We start from the raw sequence: 16,269 nt of genomic DNA on the forward strand, positions 1-16,269 counted from the left end.
TGGTACTTCCATTCCCGAGCACTGATCAGCTCACAGGTCTGTATAAAATGTTGAGCGAGTGTGTTCTGTTCTGTGTGTGTATAGTCCACATCCCGGTCGGAGAGCCAGGAGGTGAACTTCATCAAAGAGCTGGTAAAGAAGATCCTCATCGTCATCGCCAGGCCAGCGCGCCTCCTGGAATGCCTGGTATGTCTCGCCTGATTGTCACTAGTTAGCTACCAAGCACATGGAAATGACTGCTCACTCACACATATTACACTAATTATACTAGGGCCAGGAGTTTTTCCTGACCATGTGGGGTGACTAGTCAAATCTCTGGGCATTAATACTAAATATGACTTATTTCTGTCCTATGGCTAATCAGAACTACACAAATGACCATGTAGCTCTATCTAAACTAGGTTTCAATTATGTGAGTCATTTGACAAACATCCCATCCATGTCTCTGTTGTATAAAGAGGAGGCTTGCGACCTGGTGACGAGCCATACAGATGCAATACATCCTCCTCGCGCTCCTGCTATTGATTGATTGTTTGATTGTTACATTATCAACCCAGAGAAAAGCCAACAGCACTCCAGAAGTGTTGTAGTGAAACCTGTGTTGTCCTCTCCTCAGGAGTTTGATCCAGAGGAGTTCTACCATCTGTTGGAGGCTGCCGAGGGTCACGCCAAAGAGGGCCAGGGCATCAAGACTGACATCCCCCGCTACATCATCAGCCAGCTGGGGCTCACACGGGACCCCCTGGAAGGTATGCCAGGTTTGACCTTTTAGGAGTTTGGCAGATAGACAGTGGAGGTGCAGCCAAACATCACACATTCAGATTGAAAAGAGTGCTTTCTGCTGAAAGCTGCAAGGGCTGTGAACGCATTCCAGTGGTGGCCTGCTTTATTCAAGTAATCAAGACGTTTCTGAGTATGTAGAAGATAACTTATTTTGTGATGTAAAACCTAAGATGTGCTAGCCTTGATATTCATGCTCTACAGATGACACTGGCTACGTTCCAATTGTTCACCTGTCTCCCAAAGTGTGCCTCATTGATTTAAAAGGAATGGACTGGTGTGAGGAATATGGTGGAAACTCCCTCCAGCCACGCTTGCACCAATCCAATGCTTTTAACAAGATTCGTACGGTCATGAAAATCCTGGACTTTTAAAATGGTGTTTTCCAGGCCGGGAAAAGTTTTGGAAAATGATCAAATCTAAAACGTTTTGGAAAAGTAATGGAAATATATCAAATAGTTATTCTTGATGTACATTTTTTAGGCACAGTTAAAAAATTAAAAATTAAAAAAAATATCAACATATAAGCCAAGATCGGAATGCACTTTGATTGCGCACATCACCTACATGTGTGCGAGAGGAGTGGGCTGTTGCTCAAGGAGAGAGAGACAGTCTAACATTGCAGCGGCAGGCAGGTAGGCCTATAAAATATGATAGAGAACAGACTAATAGCTAGGTAGCCAATTCAAAACATATATTGTACCCTGTAATTAACTGTTTTTAACTATTATTAGCATGATTGTTTTCATATCCCTAAAACTTTCCACCGACACTCGTGAATAAGGTCATACAAAGTTGATTTACTTTCTTGAACAATTCATTTAAACAATTATTTTTGACTGAACAAATTATTAATTTCACCATTGTATTAGTTGGGATTCGGTTCAATCTCGATGAATCCAAATAAGTTTGTGAATCGCAAACAGTAATTACATTTATTTTTTTTATGTGGCCTTTCTTTTGTATTATGTGGCTTCAAAATTTGTTTTGTAGATTCTTCCAGTTTATTTGGGCATCCAATGTATGGGACATTGCAACGAGCCTGACGTGAATGATATACTGCTTTCCCACGAACAGGCCCAGATCCCCGTCATTTGCATGAAGAGAAAGTGGAGAAAAAGGGGCCAGAGGGCAGGCTGCCTTCTGAGAGTTCGTAGACGATCGAATAAACTCCCACTTCCTTCCATTCTGCTAGCAAACGTGCAATCTTTGGAAAATAAAATCGATGACCTAGGCGAAAGATTAAACTACCAACGGGACATTCAAAACTGTAATATCTTATGCTTCACGGAGTCGTCGTGGCTGAACGACGACATTATCAACACACAGCTGGCTGGTTATATGCTGTATCAGCAGGACAGAACAGCGGCGTCTGGTAAGACAAGGGACTATGTATCAGCTGGTTCACGATATCTAAGGAAGTCTCTGATGCTGGCACTAAGACCGCAACTGAAGGAGCTGTATTCCACCATAAGCAAACAGGAAAACACTCACCCAGAGGCGGCGCTCCTAGTAGCCGGGGACTTTAATGCAGGGAAACTTAAATCTGTCTTACCAAATTTCTATCAGCATGTTAAATGTGCAACCAGAGGGGAAAAAAGCTCTGGACCACCTTTACTCCACACACAGAGATGCGTACAAAGCTCTCCCTCCATTTGGCAAATCTGACCATAATTCTATCCTCCTGATTCCTGCTTACAAGCTCAAATTAAAGCAGGAAGCACCAGTGATTCAATCAATAAAATGTGTTGAGATGAAGCAGCTTCTACCCCCAAGCCATAAGACTCCTGAACATCTAATCAAATGGCTACCCAGACTATTTGCATTGCCCTCCCCCCTCTTTTACACCGCTGCTACTCTGTTGTTATCATCTATGCATAGTCACTTTAATAACTCTACCTACGTGTACATATTACCTCAACTAACCGTTGCCCCCTCACATTGACTCTGTACCAGTACCCCCGTGTATAGTCTCGCTGTTATTGTACTGCTGCTCTTTAATTACTTGTTACTTTTGTTTTTTACTCATATTATTTTTAAACTGTATTGTCGGTTAGGGGCTCATAAGTAAGCATTTCACTGTAACCTGTTGTATTTGGCGTGTGTGACTAATAACATTTTATTTGATTTGGATTTGAAATGTGGTTTGTTAGAGAGGACTTGAATAAAAGCCTGCACATTAGCTCTCCTGGAGGATGGTTGACCACCCTTGATTACATAACATTACAACCAAATACATTTTATGCCTTTTGAAATAATTAGCTCATTCAATATATCAAAGATTTTTTTTTTTTAATAGCTGAAAACAGGACAGGGCCATGAATTGGAGATTGTAAACATGAGTGAAAAATGCCCTTTAAGTAAAATACATATCCCATTCAAATCCTAAATAACAGCTGAAAATGATAAGGATTCCATCATAACCGTCCTCAATGATACCAGAGAGGATGCTCTCACCCGTAGGCTCCGCTGCTGATGAGTTTGTTCATCTCAAAGTCCATCTCGCAGGGCTTTCGTCGGGATCGCAGGGCCGCGTTCAGACTGATCTAGTGTGTAATCATTAGTCCAACAGTTGCAACGAGAGTTTCTGTTGGGTAAATTCAGTTATGTTTATCCCCGTTCCGTTTGCTTCCGTTTAAGAAATGTTTTTAAACAGAATTGGCGGACTGAATACACCCCTGATCACACGCAAACAGTTCCCTTTCAGAGCCACATACAAACAGCTCGGTGTAGTCCTTCTTGCATCTACGTGCTCTCCTCCTCTCACCTTTTGCCTTAGCTTGTGGACTTCAATGCACGACACATCAGCTGTCTGTGACCATGCGAAAAACCTTTCAAAGCCAAACCTTCATATCATAACCGCTACACACAGCCTATATCATTGTCACAATATTAGTTAACGTCAAGTCAACATAGCTACTAGAACGTGTTAGTAAACCCGCTACAATCATGCAGGATAGTCAGTAAGCAGTTTAGCAGTTACACCGGCAGGCTCTGTTAACAATAAAATTAATAAAACCAAAAGCTTACCTTGACTTGGAAGAGTTCCTTGTGTTGGATAGTCATAGCCAGCTAGCTAACATAGCATCTCTCTGTTTGAGCCGGGTGTTTGAGTATGCTAAACTAGCTAGCTGCATTTGCTAGCTAAGTGAAAGTAAAAAATATATATAAATTATATTGAAATATAGCTAGCCCTTTCTTGTTCCTCCATTTTTGAAGAAATTATTTTGTTCAGATTGTTTCTCTGAGTCAATTACTCACCACATTTTATGCACTGCAGTGCTAGCTAGATGTAGCCGATGCTTTCAGTACTAGATTCAATCTCTGACCCTTTGATTGGGTGGACAACATGTCAGGTCATGCTTCAAGAGCTCTGATAGGTTTGAGGATGTCCATTGGAAGTTGCCATAATTACTGTGTAAGTCTATGGAAGGTGGTGAGAACCATGAGCATCCTAGGTTTTGTATTGAAGTCAATGTACCCAGAGTAGGGTGGAAGCTTACTGTCCTCCGGTTACAGCATGGTGCTACCCTACAGAGTGCTGTTGAGGCTACTGTAGACCTTCATTGCAAAACAGTGTTTTTTTAATCAATTATTCAGTGAGGTGAATAGATTGTATTGTATATCATCCAATCACTTCTCACGCTTTGTTCTCGAAGCACCTGTCAACGCTACATTGATGACCTGATGAGAATATAAGCATAAGATTTCTGATCGTGAATCTACTTCACCCAACCAGTTTCATCAGATTGCTACAGCCTAAATTGGTTTCTTGATCTCGTTTCAGTGGAGGAGAGGAATCATCGGCAAATCATTTATCACATTTTAATTAACGTTAACGTCCTCGTAAAACTCCCTCCGTAATGTACTGAGAGAAAATACTTCTACGATAATTGAAAAAAATCCTAATTATGTTTTCGATATTGGTCTTTAACGTTTTGAAAGCATTGCTGGAGCAGAATTTTTTTTTTAGATAAGATGAATGACTTCTAGTACTAGTTCTTCTGTAGTAGTAATACAAGTACCAGCTACCCAATGACCAAAATATTGTCAGCGTTACAGCTAACTTTTCTAGCAAGGCTAATATAACTAGCAAGGCTAATATAACTAGCAAGGCTAATATAACAAGAATAGAGAGGTTCTAAGATGGCGGCGAAGAGTAATGTCCTGTACTGAACTGACTGCCATCCTAATGTGCCTCTCCTCTCTCCACTCAAACCCCAGCGTTCATTCTGACTAATTAGGAACGAATGGTCTCCCTATAGAGCTGAAACAGATCGACACAGACTGGCTCACTAACCTCCGTCCTCATTGGCCAATGTCTCTTGACTCATTTCCCCTGGGCCTATCCTGTGTGTTTTTCTTGCCCAGTAGCCTGGAGTGCTGGAAGCAGCCTCCTAGCTAGGCAGGGACAGATGCTAAGTTACATTAGAAATGTGTTTAGGGTCACTGTTGGGACGACCGAACAACCCACTCCTGATTCGCTAGCTCCTGCTGTACATACAGTGCTGATGGGAGGGGATGCACACACACCCGAATGTACACGCAAGAGACACACGCACACACAGGAGTGTTCTGGAGTTGTGGTTTTCTTAATGGATGTCCGACATGTGTTTGTGTTGCTGCCTCTTCTGGTTTCCATGTAATTTCCCCTCCTGTAGGATTTCTCAGACTCCGCTCAACAGACTGTTTCTTAACTGCCAAATAAAGAAAGAGTGTGTTAATATACAGTACTCTCTATAGGCTTTGACTAAATGTTGGAGTATATAGAAGACATCTGGATTCAAAGACTGTTTTATGTCTGAAGGTGAAAATGCTGAAATGGCGAAGTTGAATGAAATGCTGACATGTTGTTTCTCTCTGTCCTGCTCCTATAGAAATTGCTCAGATGACCAGTTATGATAGTGGGATAGCTGAAACACCTGAGACAGATGACTCTGTGAGTATTCAGCATATTTTATTCAAGTTTTTAGTTGCAGGTTAGATGTATTTCAGTAGAATAAAGTTTCTCATGTCCTCCCAGTCCCAGAGTCTGAAAGCGGCCCTGCGATCCCGACGAAAGCCCTGCGAGATGGACTTTGAGATGAACAAACTCATCAGCAACGGAGCCTACGGGTGAGAGCATCATCTCTGGTATCAGTGAGGATGGTTATGATGGAATTCTAATCTGTTTCAGCTGTTATTTAGTGTTTGAATGGGGTATGTGATTTGGGTTTACACAAAGGACATTTTTCACTTATGTTTACCATCTCCAATTCATGGACCTGTCCTGTTTTCTTCCTAAGCCATGATTAAGTCTACCACGGGACTGACAGATTGTGTTCCCTCTCAACAGAGCTATGAATGTGTGATTTCAATCCATCTTTATAGAGTACAGGTAACTGCCAAAATAAAGGAAACACTTGAGTAAATGAGGAATACAAAGTATATTGAAAGCAGGTGCTTCCACACAGGTGTGTTTCATCTCCCATAATGCTTAGGGTCATGTATAAAAATGCCCATTTGGCCATAATTTTGGCTGCCATGACTTTGAAAGAGGGGTCTCAAAGGAACATAGGGAGTTTAAATGGTGTGTGTCTGTCATCAGATCTCAACCCAATTGAACACTTATGAGAGATTCTGGAGCGGTACCTGAGACAGCTTTTTCCACCGCCATTAACAAAAAAACAAATGATGGAATTTATTGTGGAAGTATGGTGTCGCCATAGAGATCCTATTAAATTACTATTCTAATTCCTAATTATATGATTGTCGCATCCCTCCAATAGTTCCAGACACTTGTAGAATGCCAAGGCACATTGAAGCTGTTCTGCTGACTAGTGGCCCAACACCCTATTAAGACACTTTGTTGGTGTTTTCTTTATTTTGGCAGTTACCTGCATATGACTAACAATGTCATTCTCTGACCGAGCAATATATGCTTGATTTACCTAAGCCTGAACTGTGTGTCTGATGTATTGTCTTCTCTCTGTAACAGGGCTGTGTATCTGGTGCGCCACAAGGAGACCAAGCAGCGCTTTGCCATGAAGAAGATCAACAAACAGAACCTGATGCTGAGGAACCAGATCCAGCAGGCGTTTGTGGAAAGAGACATCCTGACCTTCGCTGAGAACCCCTTCGTGGTCTCAATGTTCTGCTCCTTTGAAACACGACGACACCTCTGCATGGTCATGGAGTATGTGGAAGGTAGGCAGCCATTATTTTTTCCTTACTTTTTCTTTCTTACCAAAACTGTGGAAGACAGGAAGCTCACCAGGGGGATAAACTGCTCTAGAAATACTGGTTAATGTTGTTCAGCCCTATTATTTACCAAAAGTATTACCAATTTTCGGTTGGGATTAATCATATGTTGAATGTACTTCATTGTAGTATACAGTATTTTATTGTCAGAATTAACTCAGTAAGACAATTCTGTGTCTGTATGCCATTAGGCGGTGACTGTGCCAACCTGCTGAAGAACATGGGCCCCCTGCCTGTGGACATGGCCAAGATGTACTTTGCTGAGACGGTGCTGGCTCTGGAGTACCTCCACAACTATGGCATCGTCCACAGGGACCTCAAACCAGACAAGTCAGTCTCTATTATCTCTATAGTATAGTCAGCTACTATCACTGGGAATGTAGATAGATAGAGTCTAATCTCAGATCTGTTAGTGCTGTCTTACCCTAGTAAGACATGTCATAGTAGTTGGCAAGACTGCATGAACAGATCTGGTTAGACACCCTTCAGACTGCTGATCTTTATGTTTTTAAAATAGTCACAGTCACTTTGGTCATAGATGTCTATCAATCACATTTATTTTATGAAGCCCTTTATACATGAGCAGTTGTCACAAAGTGCTTTACAGATACCTAGCCTAAAATCCCAAAGAGCAAGCAAAGCAGTCACTCATTTACTTATTGTATTCTGAGCCAGATTTGGAGATCTATTTTCATTGGTATCTATGTGATGCTTCTGTGTTTCTCCCCCACCCCCCAGTCTGTTGGTGACCTCCATGGGCCACATCAAGCTGACAGACTTTGGGCTGTCCAAGGTGGGCCTGATGAACATGACCACTAACCTGTATGAGGGACACATAGAGAAGGACGCCCGAGAGTTCTCTGATAAACAGGTACAGTGTGTGGAGATGGATTGGCATTCTACCTACAGTATAGGCCAGTCTTTCTCACTCATTTATAGTTTCTCATAATTAAAACAAGCAAGCAGAGAGAACATGACCATTATGGTATCCAGTTTGAACACTGTTTGACATGCTCAGACTGAATACCTACAGCTTTCAGGTTATTGTTTATCAAATATGACAGTTTCAAGCCTCACCGTTTCACCAAAACGTACTACTAGTACCTGTTGCCTTCTGTCTGTGTGTGTAGGTGTGTGGGACCCCAGAGTACATCGCTCCAGAGGTGATCCTTAGACAGGGTTATGGGAAACCAGTGGACTGGTGGGCCATGGGCATCATCCTCTATGAGTTCCTGGTGGGTTGCGTACCCTTCTTTGGAGACACACCAGAAGAACTGTTCGGACAGGTCATCAGTGGTCAGTCTCACTCTTCTCTCTTTTTGAGTTGACATTTAGGGCGAATCCTAAATTCCAATTATGTTGAAATTTCACTTACCATTGACATCAATGCATGACTAAGTAGGATAAAAATCTGAAGGCCTTTATCCCCAGTGAATGGGAAAGATTGGCAATATCTAACTAAATAGTATGGAATTGGATGGTGCCAATCTTTCCGATTTATTTGGGATCAAGGCATGTTATGCACAAAACCGATTGTGTGGGATGTGGCTCTACATTAGAACTAAAGACATTTCTCAAGTTCCAATTGATGATAACTTCCTTATGGCTGTTGTGTTAAAGCCTTTTTACATTTACAGCACATTATGCTGAATAAAGGAATAAGACTTAAAAAAAATGTCAGCAGTGGAAATTCTTAGAGAGGAGTCTATACAGGGAACCTCAGAGAGCCCCCTCTATCTATCCTATGAAATTGAATGGTGTCCTTTGACAGATTTGGTGTGCTCTATATTGTGCAAAATTCCTTATGGCCATTATTTTCTAGCCATTTTAAGTGTATAGCACAGACATGGTGTATTCGCCTACTTGTTCTATGCAACAAATAAGAAAAAATGGTTTAAAATGTCAGCATGCGATGTTCTTTGTAAACTGATCCTTTACACATAAGCTCGATCTATCCTATGTTAATTAATGTGGTGCCATGACAGATTTGGTGTGCTCTCCATCATACCAGACCATAGGGACCCAGTGTTAATTAAAGGGCTCTGAACACACTGAGCTGAATGCCACGCTACTCAGGCCTGAGGGCCACCATGCATATTCATGCCCCACTCCCAAATTTGATTAAAATGGGGGCCTCATGGCGCCAAAGAGACAACCGTGGTATGGCACAGATTCTACTGGTTTGGTGTACACTGGTATTTCTCAACTGTTGCTAGCGGTCTACACCGGTCAAACACACATGAACAGACTCAAACAGACACATTGAGGTACACACACAAACATGCAGACACAAGGATTTTTTTATCACATCATTATAATTTTTTTCAGACCTGGATAACACATTATTTTAGTACTGGAGAACAGACACTAATGAATTGAATTTCTCATCCTTGAGGTAGTGAAGGTTGTCAATAATAAACAATATGACCTTTGTCTAAGGAAGTGCACAATAGCATTCATTAATCAGATTATAATTGTGGGACTGTTAAAACTGTGGCTTACTGCTAGCTAACTCAGTATGTGTTGTCTATGGGATATTGCTAACTGCTAGCTAACTCAGTATGTGTTGTCTATGGGATATTGCTAACTGCTAGCTAACTCAGTATGTGTTGTCTATGGGATATTGCTAACTGCTAGCTAACTCAGTATGTGTTGTCTATGGGATATTGCTAACTGCTAGCTAACTCAGTATGTGTTGTCTATGGGATATTGCTAACTACTAGCTAACGCAGTATATGTTGTTTCTGGGATATTACTAAGTGCTAACGAACTGAGTATGTGTTGTTTCCCAGATGAGATCAACTGGCCGGAGGGAGAGGACGCTCCCCCTGCTGACTCCCAGGAACTGATCACCCTCCTACTTAGACAGAACCCCCTGGAGAGGATGGGCACAGGTAGTCACAAGTTGTGCACAACACATGCCACACACAAATACCATTTTCACACTACTGAGCCAAGCCAAGCTGTACTGGGCTGGCCTGGTTTCACATTCACCATAGTTGATGGAACCGTGCTGGAAAGGACAATGTGTAAAGAACCTACAGTTCTGGCACATTTATGTGGGTTACTTTTAGTTTGTTGAAACTCAGCACAGGGCACAAAGGAAACTTTTTACTGTTAAGAGGTTTACAACCAGTTTATCTCCCCTCAGATATAATAGTCCAGGTACAGACAGTGGTATATTCCCATAACTGCCCATGTGCCTTCTCATCACATACAGAGGGATAAATTGGGTCAACCAAATAGGCGAAACAGTTTATCACATAAGAATGCTACCTTGTAAATGGGCCCCCTCAGGAATGTCGACCTGGGCAAGGTCACGCATCATCAGCATCTGCGGATTGTAAACATGGTCCCTGACCGGAGACCACGGGCCGCCCACTGTTTGACTACGTCTAAAATGGCACCCTATATAGCCCATAGGGCTCTGGTCAAAAGTAGTGCAGCATAGGGAATAGTGGGCCATTTAGGATGTAGACTTTGTCTCCTGCGTAGCAGATTCAATCTAATCAGGTTACATAGGACTGCATTCATCAGAGCCAATCCCCTGGGTCGAGTCGAACCATTCAGCAGGCGGCCCTCCGTCTCTTCCTCAAAGGTCACCGGCAGGAAATTGCACTGCATAATTTATGGCCGGTGATACGACTTTTGGGTGCCGGCCAATGATAAAGCGAGGAAGTAATGTTAGCGTCTGCACTTCTTCCTTTTGTGTTGGGGCAGTGCCACCGCTGTCCAATGTCAACCTTTATCTTGGATGGAGCGGAAGTGTGTTTGAGTGTGTTTGTAGTGTGTGCATTCACTAGGCTTTTGTGTGCAAGATATCTGTGTATCTCTGAGTGTCTATGTGTTCTTAATGTGTACTGCATGTCCATCCATCCTTAGGTGGTGCATATGAGGTGAAGCACCACCAGTTCTTCCACACTCTGGACTGGGACAGTCTGCTGAGACAGAAGGCTGAGTTCATCCCTCAGCTGGAGTCAGAGGACGACACCAGCTACTTTGACAGTGAGTTTACTTCCTGCTCTCAAAATGTACACTAACCTATACTATAGAATACAGCCACTTCAAAGGTGAAAGTTAGTAAAGATGGTAACTAATGTTTTATCCCCACAGCTCGATCAGATAGGTACCATCACTTGGAGACAGAGGAAGAAGAGGAGGATACCAATGATGAAGACTTCAACGTGGAGCTACGTCAGTTCTCGTCCTGTTCTCACAGATTCTCCAAGGTGGGTTGTCTTTCTCTTTGTACCTTTCTCTCTCTGTCTATCTCCCCCCCACACTCCAACCCCCCCTCTCTCTCTGTCTATATCTCCCCCCACTCTACCCGCCCCTCCTCTCTCTGTCTCGATAAATTACAAAAGATTTGCTCAAGGTATTACTGCTTACTGACTTCCATATTACTCCATATGATTGAAAAACAATGGTGGATCAATGAGGTAGTTACCCTCAACAGAAAATGTATGTAGTTCATACAAATTTCTGCAGGTTTCAATGAAAACCCAACATGATAGATTTTTGGTCCATAACATTCTTTGCGTCTTTCCCCCCAACCCCCCTTGCAGTATGTTATGTAGAGCTCGGCTTTGCATAAATTTTCTGCTGCAAATCAGATCTATTTTGGTAGAACTTAGAACACAATGCAAACACACACACAGACTTGCACACATTGTTGTGCTGCATTGCAGTACGCTCTGCCTCTGAAAATAATACACAAAGTGCCTTCTAAGGCAGAAGAATGTCTCAGAGGAAGAGTTTTTGTTCAGTTACCTACCTAGATCTTTTTGAGTTTTTGTTACCCACCAGTTTTTTGTGCACAGCCTGATAGTCTAACCCGTGGCTAACCAGTGGCTGCTGCCACTATTTTGGAACCACTGACTGTGGTTTCTATGGTATCAGACTCTGTGTCCCAATACTAACTGGATATATTGATGATGTTGTTTAGGTGTAGTAATCTTGTCCTCTATGAGGAAAGACTGTAAAGTCTCTGTCTGTGTGTCTGTCCCTGCATGGTGTCCAGGTATGTAGCCCTCTACACTCGTACCCATATACGGGTTGAAAATTGAACATTTGGGCACTGATAAACGACTAAATTGGAACACAGTGGAAGTATAGTAACATGCTATAAATTAGGGCTGTGACAATACCAGTATCAAAGTCTTCTGTTCCAAGGCAAAAATGAAAACGCGAAGCAGATCAAACTCTTTGGTCCTTTAAAAACCTGCTGTATGTCAAATATTGTGTGCCTATAGTTTGGAAAATAAATACATGTGACTCTGGATGACGTTTGTTTCCAACATTAGGGCTGTTTTTCTGAAGAAGTCAAATCCGCTTTGTGTTTTGTTTCTTTGCCACGATACTAACGAGTATCGCGATACTGGTATCATCCTGGCCCTACTATACATAACTTCAGAGCTCTGGCTCTGTGCTTCACAGCTCTGTATGGGTTTTGACTGACAGCCATTCTGAACTTGAGCACAGCACATGACAAGAAGTTGCCCCATCCCTCCCTCTCATTGGGCAACTTTTGCAAATGTTTTGTTGTCTGAGTGAGGGAAATACTGTACATTTAAGAGGACTCAATGTATTTTGATAGATGTTGAGGATTATAATAAATACCTCTGTCATACAAGCAAGCCAAACACACATTGAGTCTAAATGTGCACTTTACATTTCCATATAACTCGTCATATACAGTGTCAACGTTTATGATCACTATGTTTGATGTACAGTTACAAGATAACACCCTGGGTTGTTCTGAACAGAAGGAGCCTATGAGTGTCTATTGTTAAGAAAATGCACTGCGGCACACGCACCTGAATGCACTCATGACTCATTTCTATGCACACCAAAATTACCATCTGTTTCTCTGAATTGCATCGTGAAGCCTAAAACTGTAATATCATATTTTATAACTTAGCTAGTCATGTTGGCAATAGATCAGGCTTTCAAATTGCACGATTTCTAATGGATCATTGTGTGATGGCGGGGATGCAGGGTTGAGTCCCAAACAAAATAACTACAAGTGCACTTGCTCTAGTTCGGGTCTCAAACTCATTCCATGGATGGCTGAGTGTCTGTATGTTTACGCTCCTCCCTTGTACTTGATTGATGAATCATGGTCACTAATTAGTAAAGAACTCCCCTCACCTGATTGTCTAGGTCTTAATTGAAAGGAGAGACAAACAATCTTCAGACACTTGGCCCTCTATGGAATGAGTTTGACACCCCTGCTCTAAATCCTCAACAATACAGCTAAGAGAGAGAAAAAAACACCTTATAGTTTGTCATCCTTGAGTCATAAAGTGCATCGAAATTACTTAGCACCAGTTAGTCCTCTCATCAAACCCTTGTAATTTCTTTGTCTTATGTTGCAACTTCCTCAATTATCAAGGAATATTCTCATGTTACTTAATGTATTCTCAGATTTCATTATCAACAAATGCAGCACAAGTCAAATTAACAGTGTAATGTTTGGATTCAGTCTTGTCAGGTGAACTGTTACCCTCAACTTTGGCGTAAATAATTTCCCCATAATCTCCAAACTGTTCCCTTTCAATTGCTACCATTGTTATGCATATGCGTTTCTTCTGTAAGAAACATTTCAATTTAGCCCTATCCATATAGGCCAATTCCCACGAGTGTAAAGGGTTAACTGTTTGTCTGTCTGTGTGGTGTGTAGGTGTACAGCAGCTTGGACCTGTCCCGTGGCCAGCTGGAGGGGAAGGGAGAGCCTGAGGAGAAGAAGAGTGAGAGCCCTCTGACTGTAGACTCTCTGAGCTGGACACCGGAGTTCACTGAAATGTACGCCTCACAACATCCCTTCTGCTATACTCAAACTATCTATTGTTTTCACACACTTTTGGTATTATTTAAGTTCCCCCACTATTGCAGGGTCTCGGAATACCTTAAGACAAAGATGGCAGTGCATAACCTGCTTATATTAACCCATTTTGTCAGTACAACATCTATAATAGTTAGCTAGTATGTTCTGAATGTTTTTTCTGATGGGGGTTGATATTTATCCATTCCTCCTTTCTCCCCCCAGGCCCTCCCTCACCCAATCCTCAGACACAGAGAGCCCCAGCATGGGCCCTCGCCCGCCCGGCCTGCTCCCCAAGTTCGCAATCTCGGCTGAGGACGGAGACGAGGAGTCCCTGGACCTAAGGGACCCCACCAAGTTGGCCTTCTCCATAGAAGAGGATGAGGCTGATGCAACCACCCCCGGGAGCACCCACAGCGGGGCTACTCTCTCTGGTATGGAGGCCTCGAGCACTGGTTAAAGCTGGTAGAAGATGTAGGGATAGTGTTAAAGAATTGGCATCATGTTGGCTGTTGAAGACTGGTTTAGCTGATATTCAAGAGCAGAAGAGTAATGATACGGGTATCACGTGGAGTTGTTTCAATGTTTTTAATGTGCCTGACTGTAACTAAAAAAAATATGGGACATTGTACCTGTTCTTCTTTGGTCAATAGGTAGTTTCTCTGAGCACCTGGACCTGCATCCCTCCAGAGGGGAGGGCTTAGACAGCCCTGACTCCTCCAAGACCCCCATGGACCTGGGAGGCCAGCATGCCGGCCTGCGGCCTGATAGACATGGAGAGAAGCATGGTGTTGTTGCCAAAGTCCCCAAGTCTGTCTCAGCCAGTGCCCTCTCCCTCATGATCCCTGGAGGTGAGTCAGACGATACACACCCTACCCCTGCGATCTCCAGCATTTCGATTTAAGGATGGTTAAAGAGCAATGAGAGGCTATTAGATCTGTGTGAAATTGGCCCGGCTGCTGCTGGGAAGAGGTTACAGTTTATGGAGTGGCTATATATGCAGTAGCACAGAAGAGGAGCCTGTAACTGAGGTAGTAGCTGAGAAAAACACCCCCTAAGGGTAAATCCCTCATGTCTCACTCCCAGCAGGGGCACAGTGATCCCAGGCTGTATAGGAACAGCTGGCTACTGAGGGGAGAGCTACAGGAAGACAGATCAATAGAAATGACAATAGCGGTCTTTGTATGCGTGTCTTGTGTTTTAACCTTTAAATGAACCTCCACTGGGTATTTTGGTTTGAAGAATTGGAAAATTCACCCTATAAAATTTGCATAAAAATTGATGGTGTGCTATATAAAAACGTCTATGGCAACATTTATTTTGCTCTCACAATGTATCTGGCACATTCCCAGATTAGTCCCTTGATTGTATCACAATGACCATATATTTTTCCCAAGTAATAATGCCCTTCATTAATGTGTCTCTTAGTGGTACAGATATCATTAGAATTGTGTTTCTCATTGTTCCAGATATCTTAAAGGCCGACTTTGTGATATTTACAGACGTTTTTAGTCATTTCAAATGATAATCTATATTTGTCTGTCTTGTTCCAGATATCTTCGGGGTGTCCCCACTGGCCAGCCCCATATCCCCCTACTCTCTCTCCTCTGACCCTTCCTCTCGTGACTCCTCACCCAGCCGAGACTCCTCCCTCGGCGTCATCAACCCTAGGCATCCAATCATCATCCACAGCTCGGGGAAGAAATTTGGCTTTACGCTGCGGGCCATCCCGGTGTACGCATGCGATCGTGATGTCTACACTGTCTACCACACAGTCTGGGTAAGAACTTTACTTTGATTTACTGACTTTATTGTCCCCATGAGGAAATGTTGTTGCAGTGTCATGTACACGTTTAAATACAAAACAAATTCACAATACAACTTTCATAATGGATACATACCAATAAAAATAGAATAGCCTGCTGGCCTTACTGGGTCGATAGGAACATTAGCCCGAGCTGTTTCGGAGGGATATCACACCTGGCACAAATTATTGTCTAGTTCTGTTTTTCTTGCCGGGGGGTGCCCTATACCTGCACCCAGAGGGGAGTAGTTCGAAGTCTGGGTACAGGGGGTGGCTTGGGCCTGAAATGACAGTTCACCAGCCCCCATAGACATGTTCCAGTGTCCCCCAGATGGTTCACCAGCCCCCCATATACTGTGTCTTGCTGAGGGCCCTGACCATAAAGATCTGATACAGGCCTGTCTAATCCCTCAGCATATTTATCTGGCTGACTTTGGCATTCCCAAACCAATGAAAGATTTATAAAACAGAGTCGGTTTAGTACAGTCAACCTTAAAAGATCCCAGCTTTTTGAGAAAGTACAGTCTCAGGTCTGTACATTTACGCCACTGAAGCTTGTTGTCCAAGAGGACACCCAGATATATGTATTCCTCTACAAATCTCTATGTTCTGACCTCTGATA

The 16,269-nt window shown here is 42.7% G+C and overlaps 1 protein-coding gene across 1 annotated transcript in view; it reads left to right on the forward strand.

The window, feature by feature from the left end:
- mast4 (microtubule associated serine/threonine kinase family member 4) overlaps positions 1-16,269 on the forward strand; it is a 182,125-nt gene that overhangs the window by 155,517 nt on the left and 10,339 nt on the right. The window contains exons 11-25 of the mRNA XM_038971316.1: positions 85-186; positions 617-749; positions 5,658-5,719; positions 5,804-5,895; positions 6,758-6,966; positions 7,212-7,350; positions 7,759-7,891; positions 8,151-8,316; positions 9,813-9,914; positions 10,903-11,025; positions 11,134-11,249; positions 13,703-13,824; positions 14,069-14,277; positions 14,497-14,694; positions 15,397-15,623. Of these exons, the coding sequence (XP_038827244.1) occupies positions 85-186; positions 617-749; positions 5,658-5,719; positions 5,804-5,895; positions 6,758-6,966; positions 7,212-7,350; positions 7,759-7,891; positions 8,151-8,316; positions 9,813-9,914; positions 10,903-11,025; positions 11,134-11,249; positions 13,703-13,824; positions 14,069-14,277; positions 14,497-14,694; positions 15,397-15,623 (2,133 nt within the window). The remainder of the gene's footprint in view (positions 1-84; positions 187-616; positions 750-5,657; positions 5,720-5,803; positions 5,896-6,757; positions 6,967-7,211; positions 7,351-7,758; positions 7,892-8,150; positions 8,317-9,812; positions 9,915-10,902; positions 11,026-11,133; positions 11,250-13,702; positions 13,825-14,068; positions 14,278-14,496; positions 14,695-15,396; positions 15,624-16,269) is intronic.

The sequence above is a fragment of the Salvelinus namaycush genome, chromosome 31, assembly GCF_016432855.1.
Source record: "Salvelinus namaycush isolate Seneca chromosome 31, SaNama_1.0, whole genome shotgun sequence".
In the NCBI taxonomy this organism is placed as follows: Eukaryota; Metazoa; Chordata; class Actinopteri; order Salmoniformes; family Salmonidae; genus Salvelinus; species Salvelinus namaycush.